Source organism: Zootoca vivipara, chromosome 1 (genome assembly GCF_963506605.1).
Source record: "Zootoca vivipara chromosome 1, rZooViv1.1, whole genome shotgun sequence".
Classification (NCBI taxonomy): Eukaryota; Metazoa; Chordata; class Lepidosauria; order Squamata; family Lacertidae; genus Zootoca; species Zootoca vivipara.
The window spans coordinates 81,040,987-81,060,364 of NC_083276.1; the positions used below are offsets into that span (position 1 = coordinate 81,040,987).

Genomic DNA, 19,378 nt, shown 5'->3' on the forward strand with positions numbered 1-19,378 from the left:
TCTGCCACTGCCAGGAGCCATGACTGGGTGCTACTTTAGACCCAAGTTCACTGTAGCTATGAGAAGGGCACTGAGGGACACTCTTGGGGTGTCATGATCTATTGAAGGCTTCAGGTGCAAATATGTGTAAAATGAACCTGCCGCTTCCCTCCTCCTCGCATCTGTCACTGCCAAAAGGGCAGCATTGGTGTGAGGTGTGCAGTGACAGCAGAGGAGGACAATTGTTGGGGAGCTGCCCTAGTCTGTCCTTGGCATGAGCCCCACGAATATATCCTGGTGGGATTGGTCAGATGAGGAGGAAGAGTGGGAAGAAATCAGAGAACGGGAGGACAGCGCCCCACAGAAGGGGCCCAGCAAGCTGGGAGGCAGTGGTTAAGATCTGTGAGAGATCTCCAACCCTGCAAATGCTAGGAAGCATTTTGCCCCCATTTTTGTATATATCAATATTATTGTATGTACAGTGGAACCTCGGTTTACGAATTTTCAGTTTACAAATGCCGTGGACCCATCTGGAACGGATTACAGTAGTTCACTTTCCATTACTTTCAATGGGAAAGTTTGCTTCAGTTTATGAACGCTTCAGTTAATGAACAGACTTCCAGAACCAATTACACCCATGCTTCGGGTTAAGTACGCTTCAGGTTGAGTACTCCGCGGACCCGTCTGGAACGGATTAATCCACTTTCCATTACTTTCAATGGGAAAGTTCGCTTCAGTTTATGAACGCTTCAGTTTATGAACAGACTTCCGGAACCAATTGTGTTCATAAACCGAGGTACCACTGTAACTCTCTCTCTGTGTGTGTGTGTGAGAGAGAGAGAGAGAGAGAGACAGAGACAGAGACAGAGACAGAGAGAGTGTGTGTGTTACCACAGTAATAGCCACATTACCACAGTATAACCACATGAGGGACCCATCAACTATACCATGCAGGGGTGGCCAACTCCCAAGAGACTGCAACCTACTCACAGAGTTAAAAACTGGCAGTGATCTGTCCCCTTTTGGGGGTTCAGGTCAAAGATGTTGAGCTTTTTTTTTAGGAAGGAGGAAGGTCCATTTTGGGGAGGTTCGGGTCAAAGTTGTTGAGTTTTTTCAGGGAGGAGGTAAAATTTTGAGCTTTTTTTTAGGGGAGCCACAGTTGTTCAGCTTCTTTGAGGGGAGCCAATGATCTACCCCAGAGATCTACCGCAGACTTCCAGTGATCTACCGGTAGATCACGATCTACCTGTTGGACATGCCTGAACTATACCATCCAACCATATGGGTGAGGAAAATGTTACTACACATATGGTCCTCTTTTCCAGGGGCTGTGTGTGCGGTTCCCCCCAGTGAATTGGGTAGAGGTTCATCTGTATTTACTCAGAGTTAAGGGATATTAGCACTGCAAAGCTACATCAGTTTTATTGAGCTGCCATGACTTATCCCAAATAATGAGTTTAGTGAAACGCTGAGAATTCTGATAAAGATCTCCACGTAAAACCGCAGTTCCTTGGTAGTCCTTAGGGAGGGAAAAGGACTATTTAATAAAATGTAAGTCTGTGGCGCAGATGTGTATGGAAAGATAGAGAGGGGCTGCCAAGAAATGTAGCAATTGTGCTAGTGCATGTTTCTTTTTGTTAGAGAGCATATGTGTCATTGCTTTGTGTGTTGGTGTGTGTGAGAGCGCAAGAGAGCTAATTGTGGCATCTCTCTTTGTATAATATGTGGAGCCAGGCATTTCCCCTAGGAAGACTCAGATTCAGGTGACTCACAGGCCATCTCATGGGGGGGGAGCCCTGGGCATTCCCTTCTTCACTGTCCTGGCAGTGGTGGATTTAGGGCAGCACAACTGGTTTCCCTTCCAACCTTCCCAAAGCCTAGTAAGTGCTGGGCTTTGGGAAGGAGGCATGAGAGCTCTGAGACAGGGCCGGCTCTAGGTAGAGTCCCGGTGGTGTGGAGTGCCAGGGCGCCGGGCCGGTAGGCAGGGCGCTGCGCGGCAAAGCCGCGCGGAAGCCATGCTGCGCCCTGCGAGGGCGGGGCGCTGGAGCGATCTCCGCCTCTCAACGCCAGGGCGCGCGACCTGCTCGAGACTGCCCTGCTCTGAGAAGGTCCTAGAGTTCTCCCACCTCCTTCTCAAAGCCTAGTTAGCACTTGCCCAGCTATGGGAAGGAATAATCAGCGTCATCAGCATCATTTATTATTTGTACGCTGCCCATCCGGCTGGGTTTCCCCAGCCACTCTGGGCGGCTTCCAACAAAGATTAAAATACATTAAAATATAACACATTAAAAACTTCCTTGTACCTCCTTCCCAGCCTGGCACCTCCCTTACCTGGCTTTGGGAAGGCAACATGGGCCTTGAGGGCATCAAATTTTGGCCCCACACAGGGCACCTTATTGCCATAATGCCTGTGAATTTCTTGTAGCTTTCCCTTTAAGACTTGGCAACAGCTGTCCAGGGGACAGAGCCAGTGGAAGACAAGTTGTTGCCAACTTTCTTAAGCCTTCTGATAATTCTTGTTCTTTGTTGCTAGGCTGGCCTGCAGGACCAAGTTTCAGCTTATCAGCAAGACACAGATCCTTATGAATCTTTATGGTTTTTACATAGGAGGACAACAAAACCACAAAAAATCCCAGAACACATATTTGAAAATAGAGACATTACCTATGATTTGATGGTTGTTTTTTAGGAGAACCCTTGTAATTATTATTATTATTATTATTATTATTATTATTATTATTATTATTATTACCCCACCCATCGGGCTGGGTTTCCCCAGCCACTCTGGGCGGCTTCCAACAGAATATTAAAAGCTTTCTTAAACAGGGCTGCCTTCAGATGTCTTCTAAAAGTCTGGTAGTTGTTTTTCTCTTTGACATCTGATGGGAGGGCATTCCACAGGGTGGCTGCCTTGGATCCATAAGGATTGCCCTGGAAGACACTGTATCTGTGATTTTTATGGGGCAGTCAATGAGGATAGAGGGGTTCAATGATTTGGGGATGGTTTTGCAGGAGAGGGGGAACTCACATTGAAATCACACAGTTTTAAGAGGCTCCATTTTGTCGGATCTAATGTGTATTCATTTGAACATGCATTCTTTCATCCCATAGTAGCTCTCTTTCCCTCTTCCAAACTCCTTCCCTTTCTCTGCTACGTTCTTCGTCGCTTTACTTTGTGGCCATCTGCTCAGGTGCCAACCTGAACTTTGAAAAGCTCTTTGAACTGAGAGAGGAAGCAAGAGGAAGTGTCGCTCTTTAAACTTCCTCCTTCAGCTTCATGAACTTTTCAATGAGAAAAATGGTAATTTTTCTCATGACAAAGGGGGCAGTGGGTGGGGTGGGGGTGGGGAGCTCAAAGGCTTTGTGGCTACTAGAGGAAGACCTTGAGGGCCCCAGGTTGGGGACCCTAGCATTGTGGAGATGGAGGTCTGTCTAATTGTGGCAGTTTACCAATGAACAGAGATGTTGAGCCTTTGAGATAAATTTACGGAGGAGAAAGGTGGGTTTCTTTTAGGGAGGAAACAGTGTTCTTTCTCAAGCATATGTCGTGTTTTCTCCTTTGTTGCCTCCCGTCCCATACTCTCCATTACCAGATACCCCGCTTCCCTAAAACTTCCCAGAAGCCTGGGCCTTAAACACCCAGGCCCTGACAGAGGGGGAAATCAGGGTCACTAATCATACTTAGCTAATTGCAAGCTATGCTACAGGAGAATAAGCAGCCCTCCTCCGAGGCTCCTGGCTCCCCTGCCTCTACCAGCAATGACATGGACGAAGGGGCTGACGGCACGCAGTATCCGCCATTGCAGAATTACTCGGTCCTGCATGGCTTGGTGGGGCCAGCCTGCATCTTCTTGCGCCAGAGCATCGCCATCACGCAAATCGTATGTACTGCACATCTACTACTCAGCATTTATACTGAGTGTGAAAGTGTAGCTGCCCCTTCTCCGTTTCCATGGAATGTGCACCTCTGCCCTGCTCCTCAAACCTTCAGTATGCCCCTGTGCTGGAACATAGCTTGGGCCTCTTGTTGTTGTTGTTGTAATTTATTAAATTTTTATACCGCCCTGTACCCGTAGATCTCAGGGCGGTTCACAACATAAAATCACAATGTAAAAACACATAATAAAAGCAACAACAAAGACAACCCAGTAATTAAATCTTACTCTTCCGCCCTGAGGAGGAATCTCCACTGAGGAATAAACACTGATAAGGTGGCATAAGAAATCAAACATAAGTGTTATATTTTGCTGGAGGTATACAAATTGGGAGGTTGATGTGTGCCGCCGCTGTTCCATCCATGGACATGGAAGAGAAATCGTTCATGCCATCACCTAAAACCAAGCAGATTGTGTTTTGCAGTATACAGGTATAAACTGATTCTAATTAGTTCATGGAAAAGCCATGGCAAAAGACTTCCTGAAACAGGGGCCATTCAGATGCCCTTTCTTTGGTGCGTCCATGATTATTTGTGCTCAGGATACTATAGGGGCAGTCAAGTACATTCCTGCTTTCAATACCGTTTGCGCCTGGGAAGGTTTCACTTCCATTCAGTGTATGTCCCATAACATCCTTCTGCAACTACACAACTTTTTTACACCACAAATATTCTGGCTTATTTCTGCCCTGCCTTTGTTGTGCTGTAGCCTTTCTTGACAGCAACAATGTGAGAGCATTGGAGCAACATTGCAGAACAAACTAAAGCAGAACTCTATAATTAATGCACTTTTATTGTGGCAAGAACGTGTTGCAGAATACACCCTCATAGAGCACTCGCCTGAGGGGGCTGTTAATAATCTCTTAGCCACTGAAACGCATCAGCCTTTGGGCTGCATTACACAAACACCAAGCCTAGAGAACACTGGAAGAACAACTCTTGCCCCTATTGGCTTTCTGCAGGGAGCCAGAAGGGCTTTCCTCCAGGGAATTTGTAGCCACAGTACTCTGACACAATATTTGCATGGAATCCAACAGTGAAGCAGCATGACTTGGTAGGAAGCCCCTTTAAGCGTAGTCGGACTTATTTTGAAGTAAGCACACACAGAATCAGGCCTCATGGGTTTTTTCTGTTCATAGAGTGGGCAAGGAAGACTTCCTTAATCTGGGACAGTTTCTGACTACGAGATCAGTAGATTGGATGTGGGCAGGCAAAGCAGATATACATATATATTATCAACCTCTACTCTCTTTCTTTCCCCAGGACAGAGAGCTGCGACCAGAGGAGATTGAAGGTAAAAAGAAAATTGATGCTCAACATTACCTCTTAAGGTAGGGTTAGCCAACGTGGTGCCTCCAGATGTTCCTCACCTACAACACCCATCATCCCTGATAACTGGCCATGCTGGCTGGTGCTGATGGGATGTGTAGTCCAAGAACATCCGGAGGACACTGCGTTGGCTAACCTGGAGGAACCTCATGGATCCCCCCTTGCTCATTAGTCATTAGTCCAACCAACCAGAAGTCTACTGCATCTGCTATGCTTCACTTAGCTCAGGCATCCCCAAACTGCGGCCCTCCAGATGTTTTGGCCTACAACTCCCCTGATCCCTAGCCAACAGGACCAGTGGTTGAGGAAGATGGGAATTGTAGTCCAAAACATCTGGAGGGCCGAAGTTTGGGGATGCCTGACTTAGCTTCTTTGGTTTCACTTAATGCTCTGCCTTGTTGCTTTGTCAACTTGCCTCTGGCTTCCTTATGCTTTGCTCCCATGTCTAGTTGTATGAATCCCTTGCTTTGTTTTCCCCCTTCGCCTCTCCTGGGCCCACCACCCCATCTAGAGTGCAGCTATCAGATATCTAGTTCAGTTCCTTGACTCTAATTATGGACTCAGCCCTCATACGAAAGTTCTGATTGGACTAGCATTGAAAAATCCCTCTAGTGGCATTCCTGTAATAATAATAATAATAATAATAATAATAATAATAATAATAATAATAATAATAATAATTTATTCCCCAGCCACTCTGGGCGGCTTCCAACAGAAAAATGAAATAAAATAATCTATTAAACATTAAAAGCCTCCCTAAACAGGGCTGCCTTCAGATGTCTTCTAAAAATCTGGTAGCTGTTTTTTCTCTTTGACATCTGATGGGAGGACGTTCCACAGGGCATTGTTGTTGTTGTTGTTGTTGTTGTTGTTAATATGCCACTTGTCTGACTGGGTTGTCCCAGCCACTCTGGGCAGCTTCCAACAAATTAAAACATCAAATACAGAACATCAAACATTAAAAACTTCCCTATACTGGGATGCATTCAGATGTCTTTTAAAAGTCAGATAGTTGTTTATTTCCTTGACATCTGATGGGAGGGCCTTCCACAGGGTGGGCACGACTGCCAAGAAGGCCCTCTGCCTGGTTCCCTGTAACCTCACTCCTCACAGAAGGCCCTCAGTGCTGGATCTCAGTATCCGGGCTGGACAATGGGGGTGGAGACACTCCAGGAATACCGTGCCAAGGCCGTATGTCTCTGCAGCTGAACTCCAAAAGTGAGGAAAGGCTGTTGGTGAAACATAGCAGCTCTTTCATTGTGTAGCAAATCAGATGCTAACTCCATCACTTCCTTCTCATTTACTTGGTTTTTGCAAGACACAGATGCATTACCTGTTTTCCAGGGGGATTCTTAGAGCTTCCCTTCTCTTTCCAGAGCTAAAGGAGGCCTTCCGAGAGTTTGACAAGGACCATGATGGCTACATCAGCTACAAAGACCTGGGGGAATGTATGCGAACCATGGGCTACATGCCCACTGAGATGGAGCTCATTGAATTGTCTCAGCAGATCAGTATGTGCCTAGCATTACTGAGTTAAACACTACAGTATGATGTTTCAGGGGGGAGAAATGGATTTCCACAGTTGCTGGATCAAGTTTGGCATTCAGGCAAAATGGCCACACACAAAAAGGGGGAGGATGCAAATCTCCTTAGAGTAGAGGTAGGGAAGATCTTGTTGGAGTCCAGATCCCATTAGCTGCAGCCAGCATGGCCATTGATCCGTGATGCTAGAAGTTATAATCCAGCAATAGTTGGATGGCCATGAGTTCCCCACAGAAATGTCAGAGGGGATGAGGGGGCAGCACTAGACTGCGGCCTAATAATAAATAGTGTTTAAGCATCTATATAGGGTGTTCAAAGCATTTCACATGTTATCATCTCGGTAATCCTTACGACCACCCTGCAAGGTAAGAGATGTTTATTACTGGAGATGCCTGGTTCGATCAATCAGTTACTTTGCATGTATAATAAGCTCAGTTTGGCAGGAGCAGCACCTAATTGCCAAGTGCAAAATGGTGGTGTGAATCAGTTGGTGCAAGGACATGTCATCAGCTGTGTGGTTTTTCTGACAGGACTCAAGAGTTTGCATTCATGGGAGCCTATTCACACTCCTGGTTTGCTGCATAAGCAGATAAATTCCACACAAGAGGTGGCAATGGAGAGGGTAGGGATGGGAACGGCAGCAGAACCATTCTGTTGGTTGTGAATTGTCCCAGAGTATAATTATATATACTATAATATCTAACTCGACAGTGTCTGGCTCTGGCTGAAACTATTTTTCTGTATCTATAGCTGGAGGGAAGGTGGATTTTGATGACTTTGTGGAACTGATGGGCCCCAAGATGCTGGCAGAGACGGCAGACATGATTGGGGTGAAAGAACTGCGGGATGCCTTCCGAGAGGTGAGAGTCACGTGACTCAACTTTAGGGACCAGAGGAGGGTAGCATCAGAATGTGGGTGGGTGGGTGGTATCTTGAGGAATCTTCTTTCTCATTCTGCTGTCCTGTCTTCTCATATAGTGGTTCTCCCAGGCAACACAAAACACAAACTTAGGGTTACTATATCCCCCAAAGGGAAAATCCAGACAAAGTTGTTTTTTGGGGGGTCAAAGTTTTTGTGCTTTTTGGGGGTGCTTTTTAATTTTTATGGCATTTTTCTTTAAAAATTGCCATAGTTGCCATATGTCTGGATTTTCCTGGACATGTTGCCAATTGGGCAAAAGTCCGCCTAGAATGATGCCATTTTGACAGACTGATTCCGGGAAAACCTGGATGTATTGCAGCCCTACACAAACAGTTCTCAGCTGCTTCATTTGATTTCATCAGTGCCACTTAAAGCACTTCACTCCTGCTGTTGGTGTACATGTGTGGATGTCAGTGACAAGCATGAAGGAAAGTGGATTGACACTGTCACTTCAGCCTTCCTGAAGTTTTTCTGCCACCTGAGAACAGTGCACCCATCCACTTATCATTTTGTGCTTTGGACTCTTCCAGAAGATGGGGTTGTTCAGCATTCATCCTGATTTGCTTGCACAAAGTTTAAGCCATGGTTAGACTAGTTCAGGCATCCCCAAACTGCAGCCCTCCAGATGTTTTGGCCTACAACTCCCATGATCCCTAGCTAACAGGACCAGTGGTCAGGGATGATGGGAATTGTAGTCCAGAACATCTGGAGGGCCGAAGTTTGGGGGTGCCTGGACTAGCTGATTTCATGGAATCTGTAGAGTTGGCAGGGCCCCCCAGGGTCATCTAGTATAACCTCCTGCAATACAGGAATCTCAACTAGATCATACATGACAGTTGGCCATCCAACCTCTGCTTAAAAACCTCCAAGGAAGGAGAGTCCACCACCTCTCAGGGGAGTCTGTTCCACTGTCCAACAGCTATTACTGTCAGAAAGTTCTTCCTGATGTGTAGTCGGTATATCTTGTCATTTGTTTACAGGGCAATTATATAAGAATCAGCCTTCATCCTGATTTTCTTACAGGGTGTTTACATGTCTTCCCAGTAAGCATTCATTCACCCCACACTTTTTAATGTGTTTTTCTACCACTTTCCAAACTGGTTTTGTCGTGCCAAGAGAACAAAACACTTCCATCTACTTCAGTTGCGCTCAGGGAGGTGAGCACAAGAGACTGGAGAATTGTGTGGATGGTTATACAAGGTGCTGGAATCAAGGTTGTTTGTTTCCTTCCAGTTTGATGCAAATGGCGATGGACAGATCAGCATAGCTGAGCTAAGGGAAGCCATGCGCAAACTTTTGGGACAGCAGCTGAACTACCGTGAGGTGGATGAGATACTCAAAGATGTTGATCTGAATGGGGATGGCCTTGTGGACTTTGAAGGTATCAGGAAAGTCCTTCCTTTGTGGGGTGATGATGATGATTTGCTTTTTCTAACTGGGAAAGAAGTGAGGATTTAGGCTGGGAGGAGGATTTCATCCTGCTTTTGAAAACGGATGCAGGATGTAGAGTAGGGGTGGGTAACAATTTTGGCTCCTTGGGCCAAATCCTTATCTGACTGCCCCCCATGGGCCAACTTTGACTGGTGGATGGGACAACCCACCTGTTGAATCACAGGATGCCATTATGACATCAAATGATTTGACAGGTGGGTTTCCTCCCGACCTGCTAAAATCCTGTGTGCGGTGGTTGCCAAATGCCCGGAAGGTTGCTGAATGTTGGAAACACTATTCTTGCCACTTTGAGAAGCCCCAGGCATAGGGCTTTGTGAGTCCTGCCAAACCAATTTGAAGTCTGGCTTTTACAGGTATTGATGGTGTGAGCAAGCTGCCTGCAGGGAACTCGTATGCAACTACCTCAGCAGGCTATGGCTTTGCCACCCATCAGTTGGTGCTTGAAGCTTGCTTTCCCTCGCCCATGCACTATTGCCGCCTTCTTGAAGTCTCACAGTGCACTGGCAGCCACGTCTCTACCTGCCCCACACCTGATGTCATTGTGGGCAGGTGGGCATGGTTTGGGCGAAAACAGCCTTGTGGGCCACATTTGAACCCCTGGGTTGGGCCCAATTTGGCCCCTGTTCCAGAAATTCCATACCTGCTCTAGATCCTTGATGCAGGAAAGAAAAGGAAGAAAGTCAAGACTAGATTTAGGAGGAATCACTTCTAATTTTGAGGGGATAGTTGGGAATCAGATCATAAAGATAACATTTGGAATCCAGGGTTCCTAGGTTTTATTTTAAACCAGAGGCTTATTAATATGCTAATATATTCCATGCTCTGTATGCAGTTCCTTTCAGTTGAAGTTGCACAACTGAATGACAGAATCAGGTTTTCCCTTTACTGTGATGGTGCCTTCAGTGACAGCACTCTTCCTTTTCCCATGCCCTTATGGGAGAAAGTTAATATGTTTATTATTCAGGGACATCACTACAGCAGAGTCCAAATCAATTTGCACTCTGTGAAGCAAGGAAACTGTTGGGCAGGTTATGCACTTCCTCAACAGTGTTGCTTCTCACAGCTGATTTGCATTTTTAAACGTTTTATTGAAAGATTTTCCCGTAAGTAACAAAAGTACGTTCAGTGCCTCTGTTTTTAAATCATAGCATCCTTCATACCAATCAATTACAGTCAGTCTGAGACTTTTGTTGTTGTAGACAATGTGGGGTTGCGGGGGGGGGGGGAGAGAGAAACGAGAGGGGAGAAAGTAGAGAAAGAGAAAGTTAGGGGGGGAGTAGGGGAGATGAGAGACATTAAACTTTTGTTCTTTGCATAATATTGTTCTGTTAAACTCAATGGGAATTAAGTAAGCCTCAATCTGCATAGCCCTGTCCTGGATTGTATTTCATGGTCATACTAGAGCAGCGTTCCCCAACTACATACACTTCAGATGTTTTGCACTACATCTCTCATCATCCCTGACCATTGGCCATGCTGGGGCTGATGGGAATTGTAGTTCAAAATATGTGGAAGGCACCAGGTTGGGGAAGGATGCTCTAAAATGTGATGGAATGTTAGAAGAGTGGGATGGGATATGTGGAACTGAGCTGGATGGACAGACAGACAGACAGACAGACAGACAGACAGACAGAGAGATGGTGGTTCCCATACGTACGGTAGTTATTTATAGAAGAAGTCCCTCTTCCGGGCCAGTGGCAGATGGGAAATGCTTTTGTCTCCCCTCCTGATGACATATTTGGATCCCCTTTCTGCAGAGTTTGTACGGATGATGTCTCGCTGAGAGCAGCCAGCAGCAGCCCAAGGCTGAAGTGCCTTACGGAGAGGAGAGACTTCAAGCTGCCATATATCCTGATCTAACCATCAGGAGCGATGGCAGCACTCGAGAACTTCCTGCACATCCTGTGTACCCTGCTTGGAGCCAAACAGCCACTCCTAAAGTCCAGAGACTTGCATCAGCTTCAGCATCTTCAATGACATCATTGACCGGATCTCAAGACTGATACCCCATCTACTGTTTTAGAGACAGCCACGACCCCAAGCTCTCAGGCTCTGGATGTCATTGTACCTTGCCTTTACTCTGCTCTCTGTAACGCTGACCTTTCACCCCAAACATACCTTAAGAAGGAACAGTCAACCAACAAATCTCCCTTAAATATTCTGCATGCAATGGTGTGACAATATTTGAAACGCTTCACCGTCCTATTCCAAGAGGGGCTGCTTTTCTTTCCTTTCCCCCCTCTCTAAATGGTGTTTGTTTTTAAAATTACTTTGTTCTCCACTGTGACATGCTCCCCCCCCCCCCCGCCCCATCTCTGATGTCCTTTCTAAGTGCAGTGGAATAATGGCAAGGAGTTGGCTTGTGGTCCCAAACAGAACAGGGATTGTTCTGGAAACTGGATGAGCTGGAACTCACTGCCTGCTATTAAGCCAACCTTTGTGACTTAATGGGATCTATGGTGCATGAATGTTCATTAGTTTACTGGAAGTGGCAGCTGTGTGATTTTGACCCTCAAAATATCTGGGAATCTGACATGCAAAACCTTTGCCTCCCAAAACCCAGGGACCACTTCTGCTTTCCTTGTCTCTACAAACGACACGCTGCTTTATAGATTGCCCTTCAGCTAGCTGACTGGCATATTCAGTGACCATTTTTCCATCCATATTTGGGCCTGGAATCCCCATCTACTTGTGATTTTCAAACTGTGTTCTGGATAACCCCTGGGGTTTCTTAGAAGCTTAACAGAGGCTACTCAGTGAGAAAGTCAGGACGGATTTTCCAGCTTGCCCATTCCTACCCAGAATACAAAGTATTCTGAACTATGCAGCCTCAGGGGAGAGTTGGGTGAGCTCTAAGTGGACACCTCAGAATCTTTTGCCAAAATAAGAAGATTCAGTAGCAGACAAGTTGATGTGGGCAGAGTTGCCTGAAGTTAGAAAATCCCAGTGCTCCCTTGCTGGAAACAGATTTTCACTTTCCTATTGAAAATCAAACTGTTCATTTTCTGTCCATTCAAATTCTTGTTTCAGCTGAAAAGACCAGTGCGTTGGAGGGAAGATGATGGCCTGAAACCTACAGTTCCCTCTGTTGTGAATGTGACTCACATTGTTTATTTTTTCTCACATATGTATTACCATACATTTAGCTGTATCAAAACACTTATTCAAGCAAGCTCAGTAAACCCAGATTTGTGCATTTGGTTCATGCATGTTATCCCTTTTTTTTTGTAGCTCCCTGGTGGACACAAAGATTAATCTTAGCTATGATCATACAAAGACCTACTGATTTTGTCTATTTTATCTATGTTAGGGCTGTCACCAGAGTAAAGAAATCTTATCATTTGTTTTCTGTGTCACAGTCGGCATTGCCTTAGAAATATCCTATCCTGTGTGAGGAAGAACAAGGAATGCCTGAGAGAAGTGCCTCCTGCTAGTGATTAGCAGAGTGGATCCAGCTAAGTTGATGTGCACACAGAATGAGGACCCCTCATGCAATGGGACCTTCCCTCCTCTCCTCCCCAATCTGCTCTGGAGTGTTGGGGGAATCCACAGAACAGGATTAGGGAGCGTGCAGGGGGAGGGGGGGGAGACCCATTGCACAAGCAGACCTAGCTCCACACATGTACACCCCACTTAGTGCTATGTTGAATTCCACCCTATATATGTATTTAAATTTGGGGGTGGGGGTGGGGGTGGCGACCTGTTGTTGGACTCCTATTCCATGCAGCCCTAGTGGCCAGAGATTATGAGAGCTATAGTCCAACAACATCTGAAAGACCACAGGCTCCCTACCCTTGATGAAATACTTCTTTAAAATCCGCTGTTTGATTAATAAGGGACACTTATTTTAAATAATTTTAAAACCTTTTTATTTAGTATCTTATCGACCAATTAATTAAAGAGCCTAGAAAGAAAGATATTGTCCCCCAATTGTTAAATTCTACACGTGGGAAATCGGGTTCAAATGTACTTGGGAGACACACACACAGAGTGGCTGGGGAAACTCAGCCAGATGGGCGGGGTATAAGTAATAAATTTATTATCATCACCATCATTATCATCATCATCATCTACTGATCTGGAAGATCTGTTAGAAGTCCCATATGCCTGGTGTGAAAAGTGGCTACACTGTGGTGAAGGAAATGCATGTTGCACTTGCTCAGAGCCACTCTTAGTTCATTGACCATGTTCTAGGGCAGAGCCCTGGTAATCCCTGGCTCCTTCAGTTTTGGGTGTCATTAATGAGATTTACCCCCAAGTATGCAGGTATAGGATTGCAGCTTAATAAATTCTGCTGAATTACTTTTATGTTACTGTTGATTTTTTTTTTAAAAAAAAACAATGCTTGCAGTGAAATCCAATATTGAACCAATATTGAGAAGGAACATTTGTCTATCAAGCCTGTGCTTCCAAAAAGTATTGAGATTATTTGTAGAGACCTCTTTTCCCAAAGGCATTTCTTTACTGTTCTTGAAAACATGAAAATATGTCACATGTTAGTGTTGCTAGTATTTTCTTATCCCAAGATCCTGCTACTGCTACCATTTGTGGAGGCAGTGGCAGACCTAAAGTTTGGGGGCCCTGAAGCTAGAACTGTTACCGGGGGGGGGGGGCTTCACAACTAGCAACGAGGTCTGGCTAACCAGTGCTATCTTCTTCAGTGGGGTTCTTTACAATGACCTTTACAATATCTGTGCTTGTTGTTGTTGTTTAGTCGTTTAGTCGTGTCCGACTCTTCGTGACCCCATGGACCATAGCACGCCAGGCACTCCTGTCTTCCACTGTGCTACTGACTCTCAAAATTTGGGATTGTTGAAATAATGAAAAAAACAATCAATTTGAGTCATGCAACTCAAACTGCATCCACTAGATGCAATGTGGACTAGTCAACTCTGGGGCTCCTCTGGAATTAGGGGCCCTGAAGTTTAAGGCAGCCCTGTTTAAGGAAGTTTTTAATCTGTGATATTTTAATGTATTTTGGTATTTGTTGGAAGCCGCCCAGAGTGGCTGGGGAAACCCAGCCAGATGGGCGGGGTATAAATAACAACAACAACAACAACAACAACATCAATAGTTTTCAATAGTTTCATAGTAGATCTGCCTCTGTGGGGGGGATCAAAAAGAGAAGTGTTTCACCCCACACCACTTCCCCTGTCCTTGTGTCTGCAGCAACAAGCAAAGGGGAGAAAGACGTATTTCTCCACTGTGAGTAGCAGTGGCAGCAAGATCTTGGGATTGGCGCAATCGTTGTGAGGAGGGAGCATTTTGGGGTGAAGAGAGGAATTGACAACTGGGTAAGTAACAGGTAGGTGGGGATGGTTGAGAGTGGAAGGAGCTGTTGGGAGCTGAAGGGTTTGGGTGAGCTGTAAAGTGGGGGTTGGCAAGACAGGTGTGTAAGAGGGGTTGGCAGGCAACATGAGCAGAGACAGCAGACCTTAGTGAACAAATAAGATTTCAAAAAGGTGCATGGAACATTTACTGAGCCCACAAGGTGTTGAGAATCCAAACTGCGTTTCAGAGCATGCATCCTTTCTTCAGGGGAATGCCTTACATAACCAATGAAGCTGCAGGCAAGAAACGGGCAGTTAGGCACAACCCCTTTGGTCGAAATAGTCCATCGTGCTGACATCATCCTGGCACAAGGTTAGCTTTTACTCAATCCTCTCCAAATGCTGACAGCACCTCACAATTGGCTCAGGGCTAACATCCATTGTTCACAGTGCTCCTCCAATAGCTTTCTGTATAAAAAGCAAAAATCCTGCTCTGGGACGAGCTATCAAGCCCCACCAATTTAAAGCTGTGTAGATTTAGTAGAGGCTGCTTAACCTTTGCCTTCCTCTACGCTGGAGTGAATAGTTTTTCATTATCACTGCGGAACACAAATAAATCATCTTAATCCTTTCTAAATACAGCTCAAATACATTCCTGGAATATTGGCCTTTTTGCTTGCTTGTTGCATCACAACTGTCCCATTTGGGCATTCCTTGTTTAATCCCAACATTTCTTCTCCATTACGCTTAGCCAAGTGGAAAGGTCCACTGAAAGGTTTAATTCCAACTAGTCAGAAGCAGAGTGCACAGGACCGGAGGTTTCATAATAAAAATCTCTTTATGACCTCAAACAACACCACAATTTTACAACATCGCTCTCCTTTGTTACACATAGAGAAGCACTTTAGCACATAAAATAAAATAAAATCAAGGTCTGAGGGAAATAATGGCTATTGTTTCCATAAACTGAAATGTGTGGTGGTTATATTGTTAATCTCTTCTTTTCGGCATTAAAAGCTTTGAAAATACAGAGATAAGGGAAATGAATTTTAGGCTATTCCTATGCTAGCACTTGGGTTCCTTTAAAACTGAAGAAAGTTCCTGAGTCTTGAATCTGCTGGGCAGGTGTGGGTGGAAGGTAAGAGAGGGGAAAAAAATCCTAAACTGGATTGACAATTCCAAGCTAATTCCTCAGTAGGACCACTGGGACTCCAGACATCCTTCCATGTAGTTCTCTGCTATGAAGATCCTGGTGTTAGGATTCTTGCTCCGTATTTGCAGTCATGAGATTGTTGTCTATCTCTATCACATGACGGTGTATGTTTTCATTCCACAGTGTGGGAAGTGACGGAGACAGGATGTTTATGTTACTGTGTTCCGTGAAGTGGGACTATTGTCCTTTGTTCTTGCTCTCTTTCCTGTCTGATGAGAAAGAGGAAGGAGTTAAATCAGAATGCTCTGAGTGTATTATATGTAAATAAAAGTAGATTAGCCAAAATGCTGAGCTACTGAGTCTGTTACGCGAACTGCAAATACTCTGCAGGATCGTAAGTGTGCTGGTGCTTCTTGGTATCAGTCGCTGTGATGTTCGGGCTGAAGAAAGCTTTTGAAGCTCCCGAATGACCAACCAGGAGGGAGAGAACCAGGGTCAGATTTAGATGAAGAAAGGCCCTAGGCTACTCCACTTGTGAGGCCCCTCCCCATCCCCCACTCTCACAACTAGAAGAAAATGGAAGAGTATTATAAACAAAATTGAGTGAAGGCAAGGATGATGACGGGTATTTAAAATTTTACAATCCACAAATTCTCCTCTAAAGGACATAAGATATTACAGTCATACCTCGGTTTAAGTCTGCTGCGGTTTGAGTGCTCTGCAGACCCGGAATTGTTTACTTCCGGGTTCCGTGGCGCGCGCATGCGCAGAAGCAATCTGCGGCGCGCACATGTGCAGAAGCGCTCTATTGGCGCTTCACACAAGCGCGCTATCGCCACTCTGTTTAAGTACTTTTCAGGGAGCGTACTGCTCCCTGGAACCAATTGTGTACTTAAACCGAGGTACCATTGTATTGTTAAATACAATGGTGATTTTAAAAAATGCATAAAATTAACACTGAAAAACTTTTGAAATAACTGATCTTTGTAAACCTTTTGTGGCCTGGGCAGCCCTGGAACTAGTTCCCATGTCTTGTTCCTCTCTAAGGAATCAAGTTCAGCCTTCATGGCATTTAACCATGGCTCAGCATCCTCTGAGGTTAAACTTTGGACCTCTTGGAAGCTTGAAGGTTCCCAAACCTTCTCTGAGTTACTAACAACATCTGTATCTGCTATGACTGTTTTAGTAAACTCTTCAGCATACCTTTTTGGTGGTTTACCCTTTGTGGCCCTTTCAGATCTGCGTACTATACACAAGTCTTCCATACTAGGCTTCTCATCTTTAGGAGAATGCTGGGCAGGCAGCAGTCATCCTCTTATATACCTGCTGGGATTGACAAGGCATCTGACCCTCACCTGAATCTCATAGCTCTCCTGTAGCTGCCTCTGATTAGTTATCATTTAACTTTTGGGGAAAATAATTAGCATCACACGTCATGTGCATGAAAGTTGCTGAACCAATTAACCAACTAGAAGGATTACTGTCAATAGCACCAGTTTTCCTATAACTTGATATTGCTGGATAGACTTAGAGGCCCGAGTTGCCCTGCCCTCGCATGAAGTCTTCGGTTTGCAATTTTGGGAGAAGGGAGACTGCCAGCTGGGGAGGCCCTAGGCTTCAGCCTACTTAGCCTATACATAAATCCGGCACTGGAGAGAACATGCCAGTTGGCCATGTGTCTCTACCAGGGTCCTACACGAGAGAAGGACGATCCTAACACCTGGATGGTGTTCAATATTAGAGATCTTGAAATTAATATACATGACTAATATAGGTTCATTCATTTCTGTGGGTTTACTTTGAGCATAACTTAATTGAATGCAACTCATTGCACTTAAACTGTAGTATTTTGTTTCTGGGAAACGTGACTGCCCTCAGACCAGTGTATCTGTTGCAATATTGTGTTGCATGAAATGTGGTTGTACAAGTGCCACAGGACAATGGAAACCATTATATCCTCCTTGTTTGCTTGAGACAAATGGAAGAAGCACTGCTGTATCACTTTGGCTTGTTGTGTATCACATGACTCCATCATTTCCTTTATGCTTTTCACACCTATATGCAACTGCTGAAAAAGATTAGCAATTTGGAGGATAGTGTAGTAACATCCAGTTATATTTGTTTATGTTTGCATCAGATCCAGGGGCTGCGGTTCCGTCCTTGAATGACTCCCGGAGTGCAGTTGTGGGCTAGATGAGGATTAATGAGTTTAAGTTTAATCCAGACAAGATAGAGATGAGAGTGGTGGGTCAACCTAGCATGAATAAGGCAAGGGTGAGTAACCTTTCTGGCCTGAGAGCTGCATTGAGGATTGGCCAATATTTTGAGGGCCATGTGCCAGTGTGCACATCTTCTGTTCACATGTACCAATCTACACGCACACACATCTACTCACACTGTACATGTGCATACACACACTCACACTCATTAGATGCTTCTCCATACAGCCCGTTTATTGAGCATCCTGATTTGCTTGTACAAAGTTAGATTATGTCTGGGCTTTCCTGAGTATTTGTTCTTATTTGTTTGCACCATGAAGGAGGGTTCATCCTCATTTGTTTGCAGGGTCTTTATATGTTCCCTTTAATCAGTCATTCTCTCCCCCCTTCCCCTTTTAGTGCCTTTCCCCAATCACTTTCCTAACCCCAAAAAGTCTGTTTTGTTTTTAAAGCTGATTTGTTGCACTAGGATGACAGAGCACTTTAATTCACTTAAATCATGCAAAGATTCATTTCTAGTCATAGCTGCCAAGTTATCCCTTTTTTTCAGGGATTTTCCATTATGCTGAATAGGCTTCCTCGCGAGAAAAGGGAAAACTTGGCAGCTATGTTTCTAGTATGTGACTGAATCCCTTCCACAAAACAGCTTCACTCACTCAGAGACTGGGCGGTGGTGGCAGGAAACCAGCAGATTCACACATCAGTATAATCTGCAACATGCTTTCGACAAAATGCCCCCACCCAGACATCCTTTTTATTATGCATTCATGATGCCATTGGGGTAGTCATATGTGATCCCACTTTGTTGCTCATTTCCAGCTACCACATAAGCCTGTAACTTCCTGCTGAAATCCCTTAACTTTTTATTTCACAAATAATATAGTTTTTGTTGTGCTATAGTGTCCCCATAAAGCAAAAATGTGGTTCCATTGGGGAAGCAACACAGAATAAATTCACCACTACTAATGCACTTTAATTTTGCACCTTCAATACATAGAACATCGATCTAAAAGGACCAGCCCAACAAGCATGACAGGTACCAGCAAACCATTTGACTGTATGGACTGAATTAACTGTTAGCCTTGTTTGCCCTCTGATCCCTAATATAAATACAGTGGTACCTCTACTTACAGACTTAATTCGTTCCGGAGGTCCTTTCTTAACCTGAAACTGTTCTTAACTAGAGCCGTGCTTTTGCTAATGAGGCCTCTAGCTGCCGCTGCACTGCCAGCACACCATTTCTGTTCTCATCCTGGGGCAAAGTTCTCAACTCGAAGTAACTCTTCCAGGTTAGCGGAGTTTGTAACCTGAAGTGTTTCTAACCTGAGGCGGTTGTATGTTTAAAATAGATTGCTTTCATTTGCATTTTGTCAACCTACACTTTATGCAATGCTGCATTTGTCCCACAGGTGGTGCTAGTGCAACATCCCTGGATTTTGTACATCTGACAGGTTCAGGTTGCTTTTGCCAGTAATCTGAAAGACTGATACTGTATAGATACTGTATTTCTTTGAACCAATTTCAAAAGAACGTGGAATCTGAACCTTTGAATCTGCCCCACCCACCATCAACAGAATA

At 44.8% G+C, this 19,378-nt stretch overlaps 1 protein-coding gene across 1 annotated transcript; it reads left to right on the top strand.

Moving 5' to 3' along the window:
• The first annotated feature begins 3,477 nt into the window (after positions 1-3,477).
• On the top strand, positions 3,478-11,432 carry CABP2 (calcium binding protein 2). The gene is made up of 6 exons (XM_060279891.1): positions 3,478-3,860; positions 5,177-5,207; positions 6,619-6,753; positions 7,535-7,644; positions 8,940-9,087; positions 10,916-11,432. Exons 1-6 carry the CDS (start codon positions 3,678-3,680, stop codon positions 10,939-10,941), a joined length of 633 nt encoding a protein of 210 aa, XP_060135874.1. The 5' UTR covers positions 3,478-3,677; the 3' UTR covers positions 10,942-11,432.
• The last annotated feature ends 7,946 nt before the right edge of the window (positions 11,433-19,378 follow it).

Bases quoted from the DNA above. Each gene is read 5' to 3' on its own strand.
- CABP2 (XM_060279891.1), top strand. From the start codon at position 3,678: ATGCTACAGGAGAATAAGCAGCCCTCCTCCGAGGCTCCTGGCTCCCCT. The intron at 5,208-6,618 runs GTAAAAAGAAAA...TTCTCTTTCCAG, and splicing joins GCGACCAGAGGAGATTGAAG to AGCTAAAGGAGGCCTTCCGA. The intron at 7,645-8,939 runs GTGAGAGTCACG...GTTTCCTTCCAG, and splicing joins TGCGGGATGCCTTCCGAGAG to TTTGATGCAAATGGCGATGG.